At 32.9% G+C, this 21,091-nt stretch overlaps 1 protein-coding gene across 6 annotated transcripts in view; it reads left to right on the plus strand.

Moving 5' to 3' along the window:
• LOC143238119 (inositol polyphosphate-4-phosphatase type I A) overlaps nt 1–21,091 on the plus strand; it is a 68,446-nt gene that overhangs the window by 26,865 nt on the left and 20,490 nt on the right. For all 6 annotated transcript variants that reach the window (XM_076478078.1, XM_076478079.1, XM_076478074.1 and 3 more), the window contains 6 exons: nt 4,741–4,798; nt 6,493–6,703; nt 8,161–8,275; nt 9,674–9,851; nt 15,282–15,833; nt 19,669–19,953. In XM_076478078.1, the coding sequence (XP_076334193.1) occupies nt 4,741–4,798; nt 6,493–6,703; nt 8,161–8,275; nt 9,674–9,851; nt 15,282–15,833; nt 19,669–19,953 (1,399 nt within the window). The remainder of the gene's footprint in view (nt 1–4,740; nt 4,799–6,492; nt 6,704–8,160; nt 8,276–9,673; nt 9,852–15,281; nt 15,834–19,668; nt 19,954–21,091) is intronic.

Raw genomic sequence — 21,091 nt, forward strand, 5'->3', positions numbered from 1 at the left:
GCAACAACAACAACAACAAAAATCTATAGTAAAAACTTTCAAAAAATTGGAATACAGATTTATTGCTTAAAAAAAAAGTTAAATTCTTACCTTGCCAAGATTTGATACATATGTTAAAAAACTAATACAACATAAATATTAATGCAGTCAGTTTCAATAAATAATGAAAATAGGAAAAACAAGATGCAGAAGAAAGAAAAACATAATTCTGATATATTACATTACTTCTACTCGTATAAATAGGTATTCTCATTCAGTGCTACTCTCTATATGCAAAATCATTGTCTACACATCCCACAAGCCTTCTATCTCACTTGGCAGTACTTGTGTTCAGATGTTTTTCTTTTGGTGCTCTTTATGTGAATTGTGATTTTTAATAGTTTAATTTCCAGAGTGGAATTTTTTCCTTATTATTATTTTTTGTTTACATTGGAAAAATCTTTTGATTTAACTTAATTTCCCAGTCTTTTTTTTTTCTTTTCAAACTTGCATATTTTATATCAAACACTTTTAACGCATTTCTACGATAAATTCTGAGTTTTATGTTCTCGCTCCGGATGTTACACCTCCAGTATTATTTTCATATATTGCAGGTGTGAAAGACTTATTGTTAGATGTATCTGCTATTATGCCTTGTGAGATTATTCATCATACGAGTGAGCCTTCTATTCCTGAACAAGCATAACCTGTTTGGATCATTGAAGATTTGATATCCTCTTTAGATCATGGATTTTGCTTTGTTTTACCCCACCCCTCCTGTAGAATCAGTTAAACTTGATAGGGCATTTCTTTTTACATGTATTCTTAGGTATGTTATGTTTTATCCAATTCTCCATTTTTCTATGATTCCTTTTTACCTACATGTTGGTTCATTTGTTGTCTTTGGCTCTCCCTTTACACACATGGTTTCACTGTAGTTGGAATTTTCTGGATCAAAAAGTGACCTTGTCCTGGCTACATTTGCTGCTCTTTCAATTTAGGATTCCTCTGTTTTCTTTGATGATATGTTTTAGATCATATATCTGAGATTTTGGAATCTTGTGTTATTTGTGTGTGAACACTCAACCCTTTCCTCTTCGATTGCACATTTGTCACAGTTGGAGCCATGACATACCTCTATTCCTTCCCCATCATAGCCCTTATCTACCTTAACTTGTCCCCCCTATTCTTGGGATTTCTCATGTCATTATTTTATTCAGCACTGATTGGCATGTTGCCAACAGTATTGGAGACTAACCAGAGGGTTCTGGTTCAGTGGGAGCTTGTCAATATTACATTGTTACCCTTTGGTAATATTTCACTACAGTTCCATGGGTTCTTCAGGCTTTATCAGAGCGACTTGCCCTGCTGTTCTTCTCCCAACTTCTTTGTCCCTGGTACCCATTTCCTTTCCCATGACCTGGGATCCTGCCACTGGCTTGCATCTATATGAGGTAGCACAAGATTTTCTGTCTCTACAGGCTGTTAAACCTGTTTGTCATCTTTTTTCAGGCTTTTATTCCTAGCTGTTTGTTATTCTCTTGGTAAACCAGAGACTAACAATCTGTGCTAGATTTGTCCCACCTCATTATAATTTTCAGTGTGCTCTGTTTTACCTGGAAGTCATTTCTCTATCTTAGGTGGATTTTTCTCCAGGTTTATCAATGACAAAGAGGAATGTTGTGAGTGATTATTTGCATATCTCAATGTTTCATCACTTGTGACCCTCTCTTTGTTTTATTCTCCACAGGATGGTTTATCTATTTTCTGTCTTGCCTTATGGACTTGTTTTAGCCCTGTAAGTTTTGTTAACCTTTCCTAGCATTTATTCATTTCTTAATTACTTTACGGTTGTGTTTTCCCCTTCTTTGGTCAACTGGCAACTGTTTACTTATTCCAAACAGGAGTCTGCCTATTATTTTGATTAGCTGTTCCTGAATGGTTGTTAATTGAGTTGGAAATGTTCTGACTAAAACCTCTAATATCTCGTCCATTTGAATGGGCATGGTCAAGGGCGTTAAGGCGTGCGACTCATAATCTGAGGATCACAGGTTGGCATCCCCGTCGCGCCAAACATGCTCGCCCTTTCAGCCGTGGGGGCGTTATAATGTGACGGTCAATCCCACTATACGTTGGTAAAAGAGTAGCCCAAGAGTTGGTGGTGGGTGGTGATAACTAGCTGCCTTCCCTCTAGCCTTACACTACTAAATTAGGGACGGCTAGCACAGATAGCCCTCGAGTAGCTTTGTGCAAAATTCAAAAACAAACAAAACAAACAAACAAACCATTTGAGTGTTTTTCTACCCACTTTTCTTTCAAGCTTTCACTTTTCCCTTTAATTTTGTTTTGGTTTTCAATTCAGTTACAGCGTACAAAGTTCCTTCACTTTTGTTGATGTGATTTTCCATGGTAGCCTTTATCCTATTTGGTCAGGCTCATGTGCAGACACTTTTGTGGACTTTTCATAGTTGGTGAAATTTTTCAGGGATCCTCTGTTGGCCTTTTTTTACCATCCTTCTGCCCTTGACATTTATCAGTGTTGTGGTTAGATATAACTCACATGTTAGTGGGTATCCCACTTTCTTCTCCTCTTCTAGTTTTCCATATTTCATGTAGACATCCGTTTGTGAATGAGGGGTGTGTGGATTGACCATCTAGAATATTCGGAGCTGTTTTGTTATCACCCACTTGACTGTTTCATGTGTTGCTGTTCATCCTTCAAAATGGGTTAATGAAATACAAACAAAGAGTATAAATGGTTATAAAACTGTTCAGATGAGAGTAGGGTGGTGGAATTCTATTGAATATCTGATGTGATATCCTCCATTATGAAACAAAAAACAAACAGAAGTGAGACTTCAAAATTACAGTTCACCTCTTTGATTGGATCTCTCATCCTACTCCCAAATGGATATCAGTTTCCTGTGACTGGGTTTTGGATTTTGAGTAGAACCAGTCAACATTAGTCTTCATACATGTTAAATAAATGTTTTTATTCCTCCCTCATTTATACTACATCAGTGTTGTGGGTCACAGTGGAGGTAACTACAAATTGTTACAGCTCTTTCCATTCTGTTATTTTCAAGGGTGTTAATGTTCTTGGGGTGGTTTTGGTCAAGTTCACTTTTGAAATTTGAGAGAGATGGTTTACATTATGTAGACATCTTTTCAATACTGGATGTTGGGTTCCCAGATCAATCTACCAATTTATTGTATTAACATGTGCCCCATTCATGAGTCAGGGTGTACTATATTTCCTTTGGTCTCGTGATTTTGAAGTGAAGATGGTATGACTCTCTTTCCTACCCCCACATGGATATTGGTTTCTTGTGGCCTAGATTTTGGATTACAGTTGACTTACCAATGATATGATCCTCCTTCCTACCCTCAAATGAATGGAGATACCTGGAAGCATGGTTTAAGAATGTAGTTGACTTGCTGTGTATGGTCCATTGTGCTCTAGCCACTCTACACCTATTGCATATTTGTTTGTTTTATCCACTTTTATTATTTCTGGGACTGAGTTTCACAAATATTGCATGGTTCAGATCACCTTTCAATTGTAGTTATCTCCCAGTTTGATGTGCTTCTCTCTTTTTCTGATCATGTATGTGATATCTTTATATGATGGACAAAGCATATACCTGGTTAAGAAGTGCTGCAGTTCCCCATATCAGGTCTTAGAATCTGACTGTCTCATCTTTGGAAGTTTTCTTCAAATGTTGTTTTAGAAGGATGCTTTTTTCTTTCCCTCACACCAGTCCTTCCACCTACTAAGTGGGGATTTTAGCTATTTAGGTGAGAAGAGGTAATGTACAGTATTGGAAGTTATTTTCTTACATTGAAAATGTATTCACAGTAGGTACTTACCTCCTTACACAGTTCTTACAATTTTTCCCTAAGAACTAGAGCTTACATCTTCTGCCAATACTTAAAGTGATAAATCAGTAGAACTGAATAGAGGGAGTCAAATGAGTCATGAAAGCATATCTTACTCTTACTGGTGGAAGGTTGATGTATGATGATTTGTATGAGAGATGCATTGGAATCAGTCAATTCCATTAGAGTGGAAATAGAAGTATTGTGGCAAGATTAAATTTGTTTGAATATAGAGGGCAGCATGGAACAATAATATTTATTTATGTCAGGGAAGATAAGTACCTATCACACATACATTTTCAGTGAAGGAAAATTATAACTTGCAAAAGAACACAGTATTTCAAAATTAAACTACTTCAAGATCATTAAAAATATTGAATAACAATTTGACAGTAACTTGTTTCAACTATATCTTGTGGACTAACTTGTTTTAAGATCAAGAAAGTGTGTTTGTTTAGTTGTTAGACCACAAGTTTAGATCTTGTGACTAACTCAGTTACATAATCTTTCACAACATTAATATCTGTAGATCACTGATAGAGAAGCTTGTTTCAGTTTCCTGATACAAACATATACAAATTCAATGTGCTCTAGCCAGAAGGTGAGTTAACACTAATAGAACTAAATGTTCATAGTTGAACTAAACAATAGGAGGAAAATAAATGAGTAGTAAACAAAACCATGGTGAAATAAAAGTAGAACAAAATGAATGAATAAAATGTTTGGTATCAAGAAATAGCTTTCATATATTTAGACCATTCATTAGAAGAGTTAAAACCTTGTTTGTTTTTTGTTCTTGATAATATGAATATCAGAAGAATAATAACCTTTGTTTATTTAATATTTCTTTAATTTATGCAAACCTGATGTTAATTTTTCCAGAAATCTGTGGATTCAAGAAGAAAGGAAAATGATGGAGTATGTCCAAGCACTGGGTGAGGTGAGGTTAAGGTTTATTGAATGAACTTCAAACTTTTAAATTAGTTACAAGTATTATACCATCAATTGAAGCCATTTTGTAGTGTCTAATCACTAGGATAATGTAATCATTTTAAAAACATTGTTTTACCATTTGTTATACAGTATAATCAAGTGCATTTGAATTTAGGAGAAACTGTTTTTCTTTTATATTAATTTTTAGCTGAGCATTATTTATTACTTACTTTTCTGTAGTTTCTGAATTTGAATATAAAAATTGACATTTTTCTATATTAAAGAGTTATATAAAAGGTACAATTGTTACTAAAAAGAACAGCAAATTGAACTTAAATATTATATACAGAACAAAATATGAAGTTCATATTTTTAATTTGAGTATTATTAGCTTAAAAATATGCTGCACAGATTACGTTTTCATGTTAAACTTGCAAAACACAAAATTCTTCCACAATTGATCATTATTTTTTATTTTAAAAGCATGACTTCATAAAGCAAACAAGAGGGAATCCTCAATAGCCACAGTACTTGAAATTCTTTTAGGCATCATTAGAGTAAATTAATCTATGAGACCTCTTTTTTTTTTCCTTTTTATTAACTATATTTTTGAGCACTGGCAATATCGAATGTAGGGTGCTCATATACTCAACTTGATTTAATATTAATCAGATTCTCTATCAACCTGTCTCCATACTGAAATTCTTTAGGGCAGGATTAGAGTAAATTAATTGAAAAGTTTTGACTTCCAGAGCTCAAAAATATAATTAGATCTGAGATGATGGAGTTATGTGTTAAATGTTTGTACTTGAAAAAAAAACGAACTTATAACCATTCTATGATCTGCTGTATGAGAACTAAAAATATATGTTTTTTATAAAAACCAAGAAAAGAACAACTTGTGTCTTTTATTTTTCACTAATTTAATTTTCTAAGTCTTGGGAATGTAAATGCAAAGTTGGAAAGCTGCTATGACTTAACATTTTTGTCACAGATTATAATAGTGGGTAAACAAAGACAACCAGTGGTTAGCACCCTTTATTGTGTATGTGAGGTTCTGGAGCTCACATCTCATTACTGTAATAATAATAAACACATTTGTTCTTTTGTATTTTATCAGTTTGCATACTGTATTATTATACAATATACTCCTTAGTTTCTCCAGTATTTTATCAAACAATGTTAGTTGGTAAAGGTAAAGAACTTTTTTTATTCTAGAGTTGCATCATTTGTCATACAAAAAGAAGTACAAGTCATTCCATGAAGAACAGATATTTCTCTTTAGTTCGTTTAAGCTAACTGAACAATGTTAAATCATTTTCAGAAGTTTTCATTTTGCTTCTTGTGCTAATCACATCTAATACCTTTTTTTTTTAATTATAAATGCTGTATGATTGGTCAGAATCAATTGCTGTGAACTATAATCCTTGAATAAAAACACATAACTAATTTCTGTGGAGAATAATATTTGTGAAGAGGTTTAAAAGGGAACTTCAAAAGTAGTGTTTCTTCATTGTGTATATCACATCTTGGAAAGTTACTGCACATGGTGTGGTCTGACACACAAATCTGTTTTTGACGTTATTTCACAGTGTAGGCTCCAAAACATGGTTGATTGAAAAAAGTGATTTCAAGTGAAATACTGAAGAAAAGAAAAAATTAACTTTTCATTTAAATTCGTAATTTTTCTTTAATTCAAAGCTTCGTAAGGAGTGGCAGGTTCAGCATAGTGTAGCATTGGAGCGTCACCTTCATCTCATTAACACTTATACTCAAGCCTTGGATAAACTTTCAACTCATCAGGGCCCATCTTTTAAACCCTCGAGCAAAAAAAACAAGCATTCTCTGGAATTTGTGCCAGTAAACCTGCATTTGCAGCGGTTATGGGTACAAAATATCACCAGCCGAAAAAGTAAGTACTTGTTTGTTTTGTTATTCCTTTTATGTGTTTGTAAATGGAATGATTAGCAATTAACATTACTAGTATTAAACAAAATAAAACTGTAAGAGTTTTGTCACCAGTTAACTCTGTTGATCAATAATTCCCGTGTGTGTCCTTCACAGACAAGGAGTCATAATAATCAGTGTGAGGCTAATCCATGTTCACTGTTTGAAGCAATGCTCATGTAAGATGTATGTATGTTGAGAAGAATTAGGTATAACTGATATCAAAGAAACATGATTCAATAGACTATTGGCCAATCCCAGATGAGTGGTTTTAATACTTTGTGTTTTCTTCACATATTGATTATAATCTTTCATCATATCTTACAAACTTTGGATCTCTTTGACAATAAAGACAGTATCATGCACATTGTGAATCAGAACTCATTTTTTTCAAAGATATTTGAATTTGTTTTTATGTCTTATAATATGAAATATATTAAGTTATACAGTGAAGATGTTATTTTGTTTGTGTTTTTCATACAGTATAAGATAGTATCTTGTGTCTTGTGTTGTATGTCTGTGAATGTAATAATTTAAATTTATATTTTGAAAGGTAGTAAGTCATTGTGATTATTAATATTGAGTTAAAGATATTTTCTGTCTCTTGTTTCTAAGTATATTTTTGAAATCAAAGAACTGTTTCAAAGATATATTTGTCTTTAAAAAGAATGGAGAATTGAACTGGAAAAGTCTAGATTGTGTAAAAAGAAATACCAACACTTTGCTGTTTTTACAGTTAGAGTATTAAGTCAAAGACATGCTGTTATATATATTTTTGTAAAAGTTACTATGAAAGGGCATAACGTTTGCTTACTTTGAATGGAAAACATATGGACTCCTTATTTTTATCACAATTTTACTTACAGTGAGTCAAAAGTTTAATGTAAGTCAAGGTTTAAAAGAACATATGTGAAAATTACAAATCCTTTCTTTTGTTAATCAAACTTAATAAAGAGTAAGCAGTTTTTCTTTTGAAGATAATTTTATAGTATGCATATCAACATAATACTGAGAATGCCACTAGGTCTGTGTAATATATTTTCTTTATAAGCTACAAAATGCAAATTTCAGCCTCAGATAACATCAATTGGGTAAAGTGTATAATAAGTACATATATTTGAACGCATATTTAAAAGGATCATTTTGTTTTAAAATGTACTTCTCTGAAATTTCCAAAGCAACAAAATATTCTATTTATTATAGTACTGCTGTTGAATACCAACAAGTCAAGGTAGTACTTTAAAAATGGTGTAACCAGTGTAGGAATGGTATAATATCATAACTGTGTTGAACAGTACAAAAGGTGTTGGACTAGCACTAACAACAAATGGAGGAATATATTGTTTTTGAATACATTTGTGACCAAAACAATAACATTTTGGTTAAATATAAAAGTTTTGTGATTATTATTTTTGCTTGCAGCTGCAGTGAGGGATGTTGTAACCATGGGAGCTTTTACTGCTTATCCACACCAGTATAAACAAGGAGGTCTGCTCAAACTGCTTGTACAGCTGAGGAATTCCTATCATTTTGTAAGGTATGATATGAAAAGTGTTGCATAAAGATGCCAGATTGAGAAATATAAAATTGTTTCTCAGTTGTAAAAGAAAATTAGAAATGAACTTAAACTTTTTTCCTCTTTATAAAAAGTGCTACAATCTTTGTAGATAGTGTCTGAAGATTTTCAATCTGAATTATTATTTGTGAACATTAGATATTTACAAGACATAAAAGCTTGCAAGTCTGCAGTGCCTGTGGTCTTTAGAGTTCTAGTAAAAATATTTGTAATACTATTTATGTAAAGGGAATATGCTTGTATGTGTAGTTATTATGTTGAACATATTTCTGTGTGTTTGACAGTTTTGCATTACTTTTCCTGTGTTTCTTTTAATATTTTTCTTAAAGTAGGTCAACCTAATTTTTTTTTTTCAAGTATCCATTTCTGTTTCCCACATTTTGTCTATTACACTTTAGGTTTGTATTTCCACATTCAGTGGGTCTGACACATCAGTCATCAATTTGGCTATCTGTCTGCTATCTGAACTGTCTTTCTTCACTTTTATTTATTCCGTTCTCACATTCAGATATCAGTCTCCCTTCCTGTTTTATTTTCATTTTTAAGTCATTCATTTTAAATCTGTCATCTGTGGTGTAGTGCCTTGTAGAATGCCTTTTGAGTTTTTGAAGCACAAACTTTTATCTTGTACCTCTATCTCTTAATCAATGTCAGATCTAATTACAGTTTCAGACTCAGGAGGTCAAACCATTTAGATAGATATATTTGATCACACTTATGTTGTCAAAGACTAATTTACTCTGATTCTGCTCAAAAGATTTCTGTTTGAGGTAGGCTGGTAGAGATTCTGATGAGTATGGGTATACTTGGTATGCTTGGTACTGCTGGTACACAAAAATATAGCTGGTTAAAAAGAAAATAGGAAAAAGATCTCATTGTTTAACACACTCTAATACTGCATAACAGAATTTCGAGTGGCATGGTTATTGAGGATTCCCTTTTATTTTAATTTCAACTTTTTATTGTTTTTTGTTTCACATACTTTTACCTCATGTCTTATAAATTGCGTATAAGTCACTAGACTAATATGCATTAAGTTCATGTACTGAAAACCATTTATTACAAACAGCTGTCCACCATTCTTCATGAAAATGTTTCTCTGAAAATAACAATGTTCTCTTTCCTTTCTTGGGAAATTCTATTCCATATAAAACAGTTTCATATGACTAAATGTTGAAATGTGTAAAATTTCTGCTTAAAACAGTCATATTGTTTGTTTTCTTCATATGACTTCAGTGAAGCTACAATGATCTGCATGATTGTACTGCTGTGATGTTTGTCACTTGAATCCCTTAATACTGTTTGAGATATAAAATTCTCTTTTCTATATCTAACATATTTCTGATTTTTATTCTATAGTAAAGATAGCACAGGACAAGTTATGGGACCTGATCGACTCTCTTGTGCTGCTGAGGCTATTTTACGCATTGACCAACTTCAAGAAGAGGTTGAAGCTGAGTTGCAGCACTTGTTTCATCTGGCTAGTCAGAAATCTTGTTCATCCATGCATGACATAGTTAATCGTATTAGCAGTAAGGTAAAGGTTTCATGTCTTAAGTTCGCTTTGTCCAGATAGCAACTATGATTTTAAGATATTTTAATCATATTAGTACTAAGGTAAAGATTATGTTTCTTTTGTTGTTAAGACAGAACTATATAATGTAAAACAGGACTAGTAAACTATATTAAGGTAAAAGTTATTTAAGCTGGTTTGGTCATTTGGAGCTATTTCTTAATTTGTTTATTTTTAAAATTTCCAGACTGTCTAGGTTTATACCTTTTTCACAAATAGGTAAAATTCTGCAGTTGTAGAATGCAGAGGTTGAATACGTTTTTATCAATTTCCAGCTTCTAGAGTATATTTTAATTCTCTTTTCTGTGGAACATCCTGTTTGATCTACATAAACACTGGCTGTCTTGACATGTTAATTGGTAAACACCACTGTTGCTCTACTTTTCAATTCTATCTTTGTTGTTGCACAGAATTTTTCCTATGTTGATATCACAGTAGAAGGTCAGTCTGTAGATTGTTTTTGTTCAGTGTGTTATATATTTTATGAGAAAGTTTTTCCAGTGCAGCTCATCTTAAACCATTTTCTTTTTGTCATAATTTGATACCGTGTGTGGGAATGTGGCCCGATAAGATATTACCAATGAAGTGGTCTCTTGATTGTCTGGTGTTCAAGTTGCTGTGCTCTTGTCTGGACACCCCTCTTATAAATGTGTTGCACACTTATCTAAACACAAAACTTCCCCTTTTCCAGTCCACAGTACTTCTTCTATCAGTGCAAGCTGTCAATGTGCTCAGTCAGGCCTATTCCAACCTCTTTATCTATGCTTACCCTCAATTGGGGAACTGTGTTGGGGCTTTCTGACAGCTTCATATTGGCTGGCTGAATCACAGTATCCTCTATTGAACCTTCTTTGCTTCTCTTACCCTACATGTATCATGATCCCTACTACTGCAACTTCATTCCTCCTTCACCCACCCAGTGATGTTGTTTCCCTGACATAATACATGGTATTTGTCCATTTCCTTGCAAAACATTTTGGACTGTCTTTGCAGGTAGCCTAACATTTTTATTCTAATTGTTCTTTCTCTTTCTGAATCTTCAATTGCTTTTTGACCAAGATTTGTCATTATTGGCCATTACTGGCTATGTAGCAAACATATCTAATGTTTTCAGGTTTCCCCGTTACTGTTATGTATTTTCCTCTTCAGTCCTTACTATGCTTCTCTGTTCTTTTTGAAATCTTTATCCTCCCTGTCTTGCTATTGTTTTTAACCCTATTGTCATGGGTGCTGTATTCTTTACTGCATATGACACAAGGCTTCATTGTCTTACATTCAAAATTTTATTAAACTACTATTTATTTATGTTATACCAATTAGTACAGCATAAAATCTTAGCAAATAATTCATATTTTAGTAATATGTAAGTTTTAAGTTCTTAAATTTACAATGCATTATTTTTAAAAAATTCTGAATTTTCTCTAGTGGGACAGACACATTTGACATTTTTCTTATTTTATCCATCACCTCTCCAGTAATTACGAAATTAAATGTAAATTACTTACTATAAAATCATCATTGCTTAGGCGAACCATAATTTTCATAGCCTTCAATTTTGTTTGGTTACAGGGCTATCAAATAGAAAACGAGACCCCTCCTTTCACATTCTCTCTTTCAGGGTTTGTTATTACTTTTCCTATATGTTTAATTATGTGCAACCTATAACCAATAGAAAGCCAACGTTTTCATCTGTCAAATGCTATATTACGTTGTGTTCTAAACATATAATCATCATTTTCCCTTGTAATACAACTTTGGTTCCCACAGAAATCACAGTGGCTAGCTCGGATGAATTTGTAATGGGTTTTGTCACATAGTTAGAAAGCCAGATAAATTGTGTTTATTAAAGGAAATTGTCTAATTTTCGCACATTATTAGTCAATGTTTTTTGGTGCATTATTTAATACATTACTACCATCAGTATAAAAAATAGTTGAGAGCAAGAATTAAGAATTATAGGATAAGTATTATATTTTTACTGAATAATATTTTACTGAAAACGAACATTTTGAATTTACTTAGGAGGTTTTAGAGATTATACAAATGAAATTTTAGATTTTTGAGAGAAAGAAAAGCATTTTTAATTTTAGCATTAAATTCACTTTGCACACGGACTATTAAAAACAGATACTTGATACATTCAAGGACAAATCTTTAGTTTATTAAAAATACATCGAATATGATTTTTTTATATGTGAAAGACTTGTAATATTAACTGAAAGACTGTCAGATTTTGTGAAAATATACACATTATATTAAAATCTACTAGTTACAAATCTATAAAGACTAAGTAAAAAAGGTTCGTGAGTCAAATTGACTGAGACCATGTTGAGAAAGTTAATTGTGATCTGAATGTTATTGTCCATGTCTTTTTGCATTCCTCCTTTAGAACCAACATTCTCTTGTTCTTTGTACTATCTTTCACTTACAATCCATTTCTTACTCTTTTCTTTTTTGTCTGTTACTGTCAGTGACTGATGTGTTTGCCATTGCTTTTCCTGTTTTCTTTTTTGTTGTTCATATATTCTTCTTTATCCTGATTGTGTTTTCTACCTACAAAGTCTGAGGCTCATTAAAGGGACAGCACCATCAATGCTATTTCCTTTCCATCCATTTCTCATCTTTTTTCTGTCTTATCCTGTCGTGTCTTTGTATTTCGCTCACATTGCTCCTTTTTGAGGTTCATGTTTTCTTTATTTATTCCATAGAAACTCTCTTCTACCTGAGAAATTTCTCTGATTAACCTCATTTAATGGGTTCATAAGCTCATCCATTTAGCCTATGCTTTGTTGGATAACAATTCATGTCATCTGTTCTAAGTTACCTCTTCTTAAATCCAACACATGCTTTCTTCCTGGTTGCTCACTTCTGTTAGCCATTGGAGAAGATTATGCTGGCTGGCACCAAGGTGACTCCATATACTTTTGTCACATATTATTTTCATAATATAGCTATTTCTGTTTCATTGTGCTATAGGCTACCTTCTGTCTCCATTATCTCTACACCTTAATGTCTCTGATAGGGTAAGATCTTTTTCTCTTACTTTTACAGAACTCTCTTATACTTTACAAGATTCCACTAAGTGGTAAGTTATGCCTATTAGAGTGTTCTTCACTAAATCTGCATTGTGTAGAGCCTTTCCAGTCTGATATGTCACTTATTGAAGAGGATGGTGCTCCACTTAACTGCAAGAGGTGTTCTTATAGTATATAATTTACTAAACAATGCCCTATCCAAACTATACCCACTCACGGACTACCTTGTGTAAAGCAGTGTCAGGATAGTTGCTTATCCCTCTAGTCCTACTTGAGTAACTGGGGCTGACCTACTTTTAAATACAGGGTTTTAATGGTTATTCATTGCACTGTAATAAGGTGTTGAGCTCTTCCAGATTACCCAATATGTTTACACCTCTCCCCTTTTTCTTTCTAGTGGTGTACAGGAGTCCTTATCAGTTTCCAGTTCATAGCCACTGGGGTGGTAAACACTACGATTCCTCCTGAATGTGACAAATCCTACTCAGTAGAGAGATGGCAGTGGTGTTTTGTTGGTATAGGTAGTGCATGAAATGGATGAACATGTCCTGATACTGCTTGGTTTAGGACTAGAGATGACCCACTATGTATAGTTCATCCCTCTGCCTGGCTCTCCCCCATCCTACCAATGCCTGAATGTCAGTTCCCAAGCAGCCTGATTTTGGACAGGTACAAGATTAGCTAATATAAGCTTTCACTCATTTGGTTGATATGGACTGTTCCCTTACTGCAAATCAGAAGAAAATACCCAGTGTTACCTGTTCTTGAACTGGAGTTGATCCACCACATATGCTTTCTCCCATCTTACTTTTTCACAGATATCAAGATCCCAGGTACTCTGGCATTGGATGTGGTTTGCAAGAACAGCACACATGAGCACTTCCTTGGCTGACAAAATTGGCACCACCTTTCCCTTCTACTTCTTGGGATTGAGGTGTGAAGGTGGTATGAACCCTACCCCTGCTGCTGACAGGATGAAAAATACCCAGTGCATCCTCATTTTGGATTGCTGTTAACCCACCATCTACTGTTTCACATGCCATAGCCTCAGTACACCTTGGGCACATCTGTAATTCAGAATAAAATTCTAGATTGCACTTCCCTGAATTAGTAATATGTCTTCAACATTAACAAAGAGTATATCCTGCTCCAGATGATGTGTTGTCTTCCACAGGTGTGCCTCTATACATTTCTCTAGTATATAGCATCACGTATCTGTGGTATGGGTGAAGAGTGTACCATGATCCAGAAGAGGTGGGTCTCCCACAGGTGTGCCCCTGTACATTTACTTGATATAGGATGTCTTATTCCAATGATTGTCTCTGGACACTTTCCAAAGGAAGTGCATCTCAGTAGCTTCTGCACCATTTCCTCCACCACTTTAATGGTATTGTAAGTTATCATATTGGAAGTTAACATTTTCCAACACTGAAAATATATTACCTCCTCTCACACTTCCCACCCATTCTCATCAGTTATGGTGCACCTTTTCTAGTCTAATCTCAAAGTGATGATTGATTATTTACTTGTTGCTATATTTGATTGGTTGTTTGGCATTTTGTGACACAAAGTGACTAGGTTATCTATAGTATAGAGGGAACCAGTTGTACAAGGAGGGTGTATTACACTCTTATTAGTGGAGATTTGTAGCGTGGTCATTTGCATGCAACAGCTCAGTAACATCACACAGAAATCTACGATTTTAGGTGGGAGTTTTCAAGGCTAATGGTGGGCAAAACTTGTGCATGTAGAAGACAGCACTGAACCAGAAAAGCTATTATATGAACAAAAGTAAGCAATTGTTGGAAATAAATTTCCACTGTTGGGAAATGTTAACATCTTAAATAGATAGATGAGAGAAGCCATCACATTTTGTTTCTTAATTTTTACATACTACACTCTATTAATTGTCATGAGTGATCGAATTAAAAAGGAATGAACCTCATGTTTTAAACTGTAATTCAGGTGTACTTAAACAACTTTAAAGGTAAGAAAAAAGTATTCATAATAAATCCTTGTCGTATTTATTGTGAGTTTTGATTAATTACTAGTACAGGGAGTTTTTGGTTTGCTATTAAATATGATCTTACACAGATGCTTCTACTTTTAATTTAATTTTAAAAATCAGTTTTATCACCAAACCAATTAGTGTTTTTAGCTTATTTTGACATTTAATACTCTCTTTTGCCTGTATACTAAAGAAATGTAAAGTTGGCTGATTGAGGCTATCATTATCATATCAAGAGGATTATAATATCATGTTTTTACAGTTCTTTAAGTTACTGATTAAGAGTGTTCATATTTTCATGTAGAAATAAAGTGTTTACATATATATAATTTTTTTCTCTGATGTTTATAGGCTAAACAGCTTATCCATGTGTGTAACCCTATGCTGGTAGAAGAGGCTATAGCAGTATGGGAAAGTGCTAAACCAGTTATTGATTTTACTCAGCTTGCAAAGAATTCTTCTCAGTCACATACACAGTTACATCTAGGTCAGTCAGAAGACATGTGTGGAATTAGCAGTAAAGTTTCTCCTGATCAGGGTGTAAAGTTACAACGTCAGCATTCGTTACCCAATAGTGTAGACAAATATTTTAATGGTGCTGATGTAAATGAGTTTTCTAATGAAGATAACACTGTACAAAATGAAGATACTGGCCAAAAATTAGCATTGAGCCACAATGAAAGTAGTAAAATCGATAACTGTGTTCCAGAAACAGATGCCAAAGCCCACTCTACACAAACTTCAGAATGTAAAGAGAAGGAAGGAGTTTTGGGTGATAAATTGAAAAGACACAGTCTGTGTTTACCATTAGGAGGTATTGCAGATATGACACTTCAGAAAAATAATACTGCGTTAGAAGAGCTGTCTTCACCCCTTGGCATGTTTGAAGAATTTGAACCTTTGGTATGTTGGCATCTTGGCCTTTCCAATTTTATAGAACTTGTTTATCACTGAAAGACTTGGATTGAAAACTTATTTTGTATCCCAATTTATTGATAGATAACTTAATTCAGGGATTGTTGTAACATTTTCTATAAATCAGTGATGTCGAGAAACCCACTTGTTGAGAAATTTATATGCAAAATCGGCTCGTTTGGGTTGAGAAAATATTTTACATAGAAGAGCGAACAACGTTTCGACCTTCTTCGGTCATCGCCAGGTTCACAAAGAAAGAGGTAACTGACTGGAAGCTGACCACATGTTTGAAAGGGGTTGTGTAACTGTGTGTCGAAATGTAGAGGGCGGTATTAGATGTTTGAAAACCAGTTAGCAACCCTCATAGAATTCACCACGATAAAGACAAACTTCATGTTCAACAACCAAAACTATATACAAACAAATGGCCTAAGCATGGGCAACCCAGTATCACTAGTTCTAGCCAATATTTTTATGACACAAGTTGAAACACAAGCAATTAATACAGCATTACATCCACCATATACTGGTACAGATATGTAGATGACACGGTTGAGGGATTCAAATCTACAGAACACATACTTAATTTTTTCAATCACATTAACTCTATACATCCCAACATTAACTTCACATGTGAACAGGAAGGAAGCAATCAAATATCATTTCTTAACCTCAAAATTACAAGAACAGACACACAATTCAAAACAGAAATCCACCGAAAAATCACCCATACTGGACTATACATTCCTTGGGACTCAGCACATGAAACAAAACAAAAACTCAACATACTAAGAAATCAAATAAACACAGCCATAAAACTATGCTTACCAGATAAAATTAACGATGAATTAGACAAAATAAAACAATACTTCATCAACATCAATAAGTTTCCTCCATAAACCGTAGAAAACATTATACGCACACACCTAGACAGAAAGCAAAATCAACCAACTAAAGTAAATACAGCTCACGAATCAAAAAAACCACAAAACCATACACTGCTGTATACCATATATTCCTGACATCAGCAAACAAATAACCAACATTTGGCAAAAATTAGTAACAAAATATGACATTCCAGTTAATACCAAATTTATTCAAAAACCAGGCACAAAACTGAGGTCTATACTATGTAAAAACTACACTGACACACAACACCAACATTATTTATAAAATACAATGTGATAACTGCCACGACTTCTATATTGGAGAAACAAGTAGAAAATGGAAACCAGATTCAAAGAACATAAAAAGTCACCTTCACACGTTTTCGAACACTGCAAGTCAAATAAACACAACATAACCATAGAAAACACTCAAATACTAAATAAAGAAACAAACATAAACAAATGCAAAATTAATGAAGCCTTACTTATACAACAACTTAAACCCAAAATAAACCAATATAAAGGAACGCCTTTATACCTATATTAATATAATAAAATAAATAAAATTATATATTCAAACATCTAATACCGCCCTCTACATTTCGACACACAGTTACACAACCCCTTTCAAACATGTGGTCAGCTTCCGGTCAGTTACCTCTTTCTTTGTGAACCTGACGATGACCGAAGAAGGTCGAAACGTTGTTCGCTCTTCTATGTAAAATATTTTCTCAACCCAAACGAGCCGTTTTTGCATATAAATTTTCTATAAATATTTAAATAATTCTGAGAAGCAAGAAACATAGACATAGACAAAAATGGAGATCTTGTTGAACCAACCATCTAATAAATAAAGTCTATTCGGGCAGCCAATAATACCAATATTGATATTTCTAGTCTGATTTTACAGCTGATACAGCTGACCTTTATTTTGAATCTTAAAGTTGAGAAGCTAAAATACTTTAAATTATTTCAGTTATTTTAAAAGAAAAGAAAATATCTAAATTTCTATATTAAATTTAGTTACAGAAATTAAAGATACAAAGTATGTTATAATTACACAAACCTCCAATGGTTTTATTATCTTGGAATGTTTACATGTTTTATGATAATTCCAGTATGCTGAATCCTATACTGATATCCATTGTACATGATTGAGTAAAGAATTTTTACAAAACATATGTACTTTTACATGAGTGAATAATTTGAATTGAAATCGTGTCACATTTTTATTCCTAAAACTTTACAGCTACTAACTCTAGATTTCTCTAGACCAGTGATGAGAGTCTCACTGATTACAGAGATGCCAACCATTACAATTTTGGTGTATACATTACAACTATATGCTCATACAGACAAATATTACAACTTGTTGCAACTCCCAAATTATTATATATTATATAAGCCTATACAATAAAGTGATAAATTGTTCCTCCAGGGCTTGAAAGGGGTTAAAAGAAAATTTCTAGTGAGATACAAATAAATTTTGATAATAAATAAAAGACAGTCCAAGTGGCTACTTGCGATAATCATGTTTGTGTTTGAAATAATAAAAAATATTTGTATCTCCGACGTCTACCAATAATTTGAGTGTGGTGCTTCTCCATACTGGGTACGTGGGGGAATCCATAATTACGTCATCAGTGCTTGTCAGCCAATCAGTGCTCTCGTAGATAGGTATTTCTCGTTTTCTAAGCAGCATAGAAACACCAATGCGATTGTTCACAAGAGGGAAAAAAGAGGCCTCGTTCACCAGATTGTCTTGTTTCTGGCAAATTTAAAAGGACTAAAACTGTGAATCAAAAATTTAGGAAAGAGTATGGTACAAAATATCCAGTCATTGCATCAAAAGTCACTGACAGTCATGCATTTTGTACAGTTTGTCACATTGATTTTTTGTGGTGCATAACAGGATAAACGATCATTCCAGATATACAAAATCAGCATCTCACCAATAAAATGCTGAGGCGAAGACAAAAACGATGCAGATAACAACATTTATGAGTAAGAATTCAGAATATGAAAAAGAATTTCAAATGAAGTTTTTTACATTTATCTATTAAATACACAAAACACAGTCATAAATGAGCAATCTATAGCAGTAATAAATAATAATATAATAATAAATAGCTTAGAGACATTGGTCAGGCCTAGTAGCTGCAAATTATAAAGGGCTCTGTCTACAATCATTATGCTCAGTCATTTGAAATAGTTGGCATCTCTGTGATTATTCTAGAATCTGCAATCAACACGTAATAATAATAAAAAAAAGTTCATTGTGATAATAAAAATTTGATCTAAGTATGTTTTTCCTCTCAATTTGTAGAAAATCCTTATGTGATAAAAAAAAATTAGGGTTATTCTTGAAATCTGTATAGATAAATTATGAAGAAAATCTGTTATTGAAGCCAAAACAACTTTTATGAAGTTTGAATTTGTAAGCCTGTGTTATGTATATACTTTGTTATAAAACAGTTTATCTGTTATGAAACTGGTTGCAAATTTTGGTGTCTGGCAGTGAACCTGATAGGGGTTAAATTATTTCAGTTGATATAAGGTAAAATTAGGGTTATATTTAGACTAGTTAATGTATTTCAGTGTTTGTACTTTTAAGGCAGGAAAATAAAACATTGAAAAATTAACTTTTTGAATAGTTTCAGTGTAATCAAAATAATTATTCTTAAGGAAAGGTTTTTTTATTTGATTAAAATTAATTATTTTAGTGATATCGACATGAAAATGCTAACTTTAATCTTATTATTGTGTCTTCTGTTTCTTGGTGGCTTAGCATTAAGTGTGATGGTTGATGTTTCTCAACTCCAATGAACACTTTTTGTTTTTGTCATATCACTTGTCATTTTCATAAGAAAAATAAACTGTTTATAATAGATAACTGTATATTATAAAACGTAATTGGTAAATTATTTTCTCTTTAGGACCTAACACACTTGAATATCAAGGCCAGTACAATGTGTATGGCAAGCAAAGTACAACTATTAACTAATGAACTGGAAACAGCAAATGGTAGTGCTGTTAGAAATTTGTCACCTACAAATGAGGTGGTAGGTTTACATGTAAGAAAGGTGATCAGTGAGTCAAAACAACACAAAAGTAATCAAGATTGGATATTTGAGCTTACACCTAGTGCTAGAAAGCTAAGACAAGCTATGCTTTGCCTTCAACGGACAGCTCGGTTGACTTATGGATTTTTGTCACTTAAGGTAGTGGTTTTTAATTATGTACATAACTGTGAATTACTTAATTGTTATTATACTTACTGTTAATAAAAACTTGTTTAATGAATTTTTTTTGTGAAAATTATTATGAAAAGGAACTAGAGAGGTGATGTCAGAAAAAAAATATATTTTTGTAGTGAAGAGTGTTAGATAAATGAATAGTATAATTTCTCACAGTAAAATCATTTCACTTGAGCCATTTTCTTTTATTATGCATTTGAAGTTGATCTACCTCTTTCTATTAGCCACTAAACTGTATTTTTGTCATTAGTTTTTGAGTCAACAAATTTACACCAAATTGTTGACATAAAATAAGGTGAAAACAATGTTTTGTAATTAGGGCAAAATCCACAAACATATGATAGGCTGTTTTTTCTCAAAATAATTGGGACAGTCCCTAATTGCTGCACCAAATAGTTCACAGGGAAGGCGAGATAGTACTCAACACTTTGTGATCTCTCCGTTTTTTTTTTTTAACTTTCATCGTCAACTAAGTACATATAGTATATGTATTATATATGTAGTTTTTATTACTAATACAAATGGTATTTCATTTTATATTTTTTAATAAAATGAACAATTAATAATTTGAAAATGTATATACTGCCTTGTATATGCAATAATTTCTTATTGCTGTAGATGTATAACAAACGTGTAAGAAAATATTCAGTTGCTGTATAAATATTCTTAAGAGATAATTTTTTAAAATTAATTGATGTAATTTTTCATTCTCTGGATGGTTGTGGTGAGATAAATATAGTGTATCAGCTTAACTGTAAACAGGTATTTTATACCAGCTATTGTATGTGGGAAAAACATGTTTTTCAAAATAACTTTTAAACTTTAAATAACCAATTGATACACACTCACACTGCACATTTATTAGACTGGTTTGAGTAACTCTGAGACACCTGTTACGTATTTGAATATCGCCCTAGACTGATGCATCTACTTATAAATGTTTATAACTGTATTTCCATGATGCTGTTTTTTCATATTAGTAAAACTATTCATTAAGACTAATATGAATAATTTTTAATTGATTTTATTGAATGTATTATCCAAATAATTGAAAGTGATTTTGTGATTAAGTTCAGTGATCTTACTGTTCAGTTTTATGAAT

Source organism: Tachypleus tridentatus, chromosome 13 (assembly GCF_004210375.1).
Source record: "Tachypleus tridentatus isolate NWPU-2018 chromosome 13, ASM421037v1, whole genome shotgun sequence".
NCBI classification, from domain to species: Eukaryota; Metazoa; Arthropoda; class Merostomata; order Xiphosura; family Limulidae; genus Tachypleus; species Tachypleus tridentatus.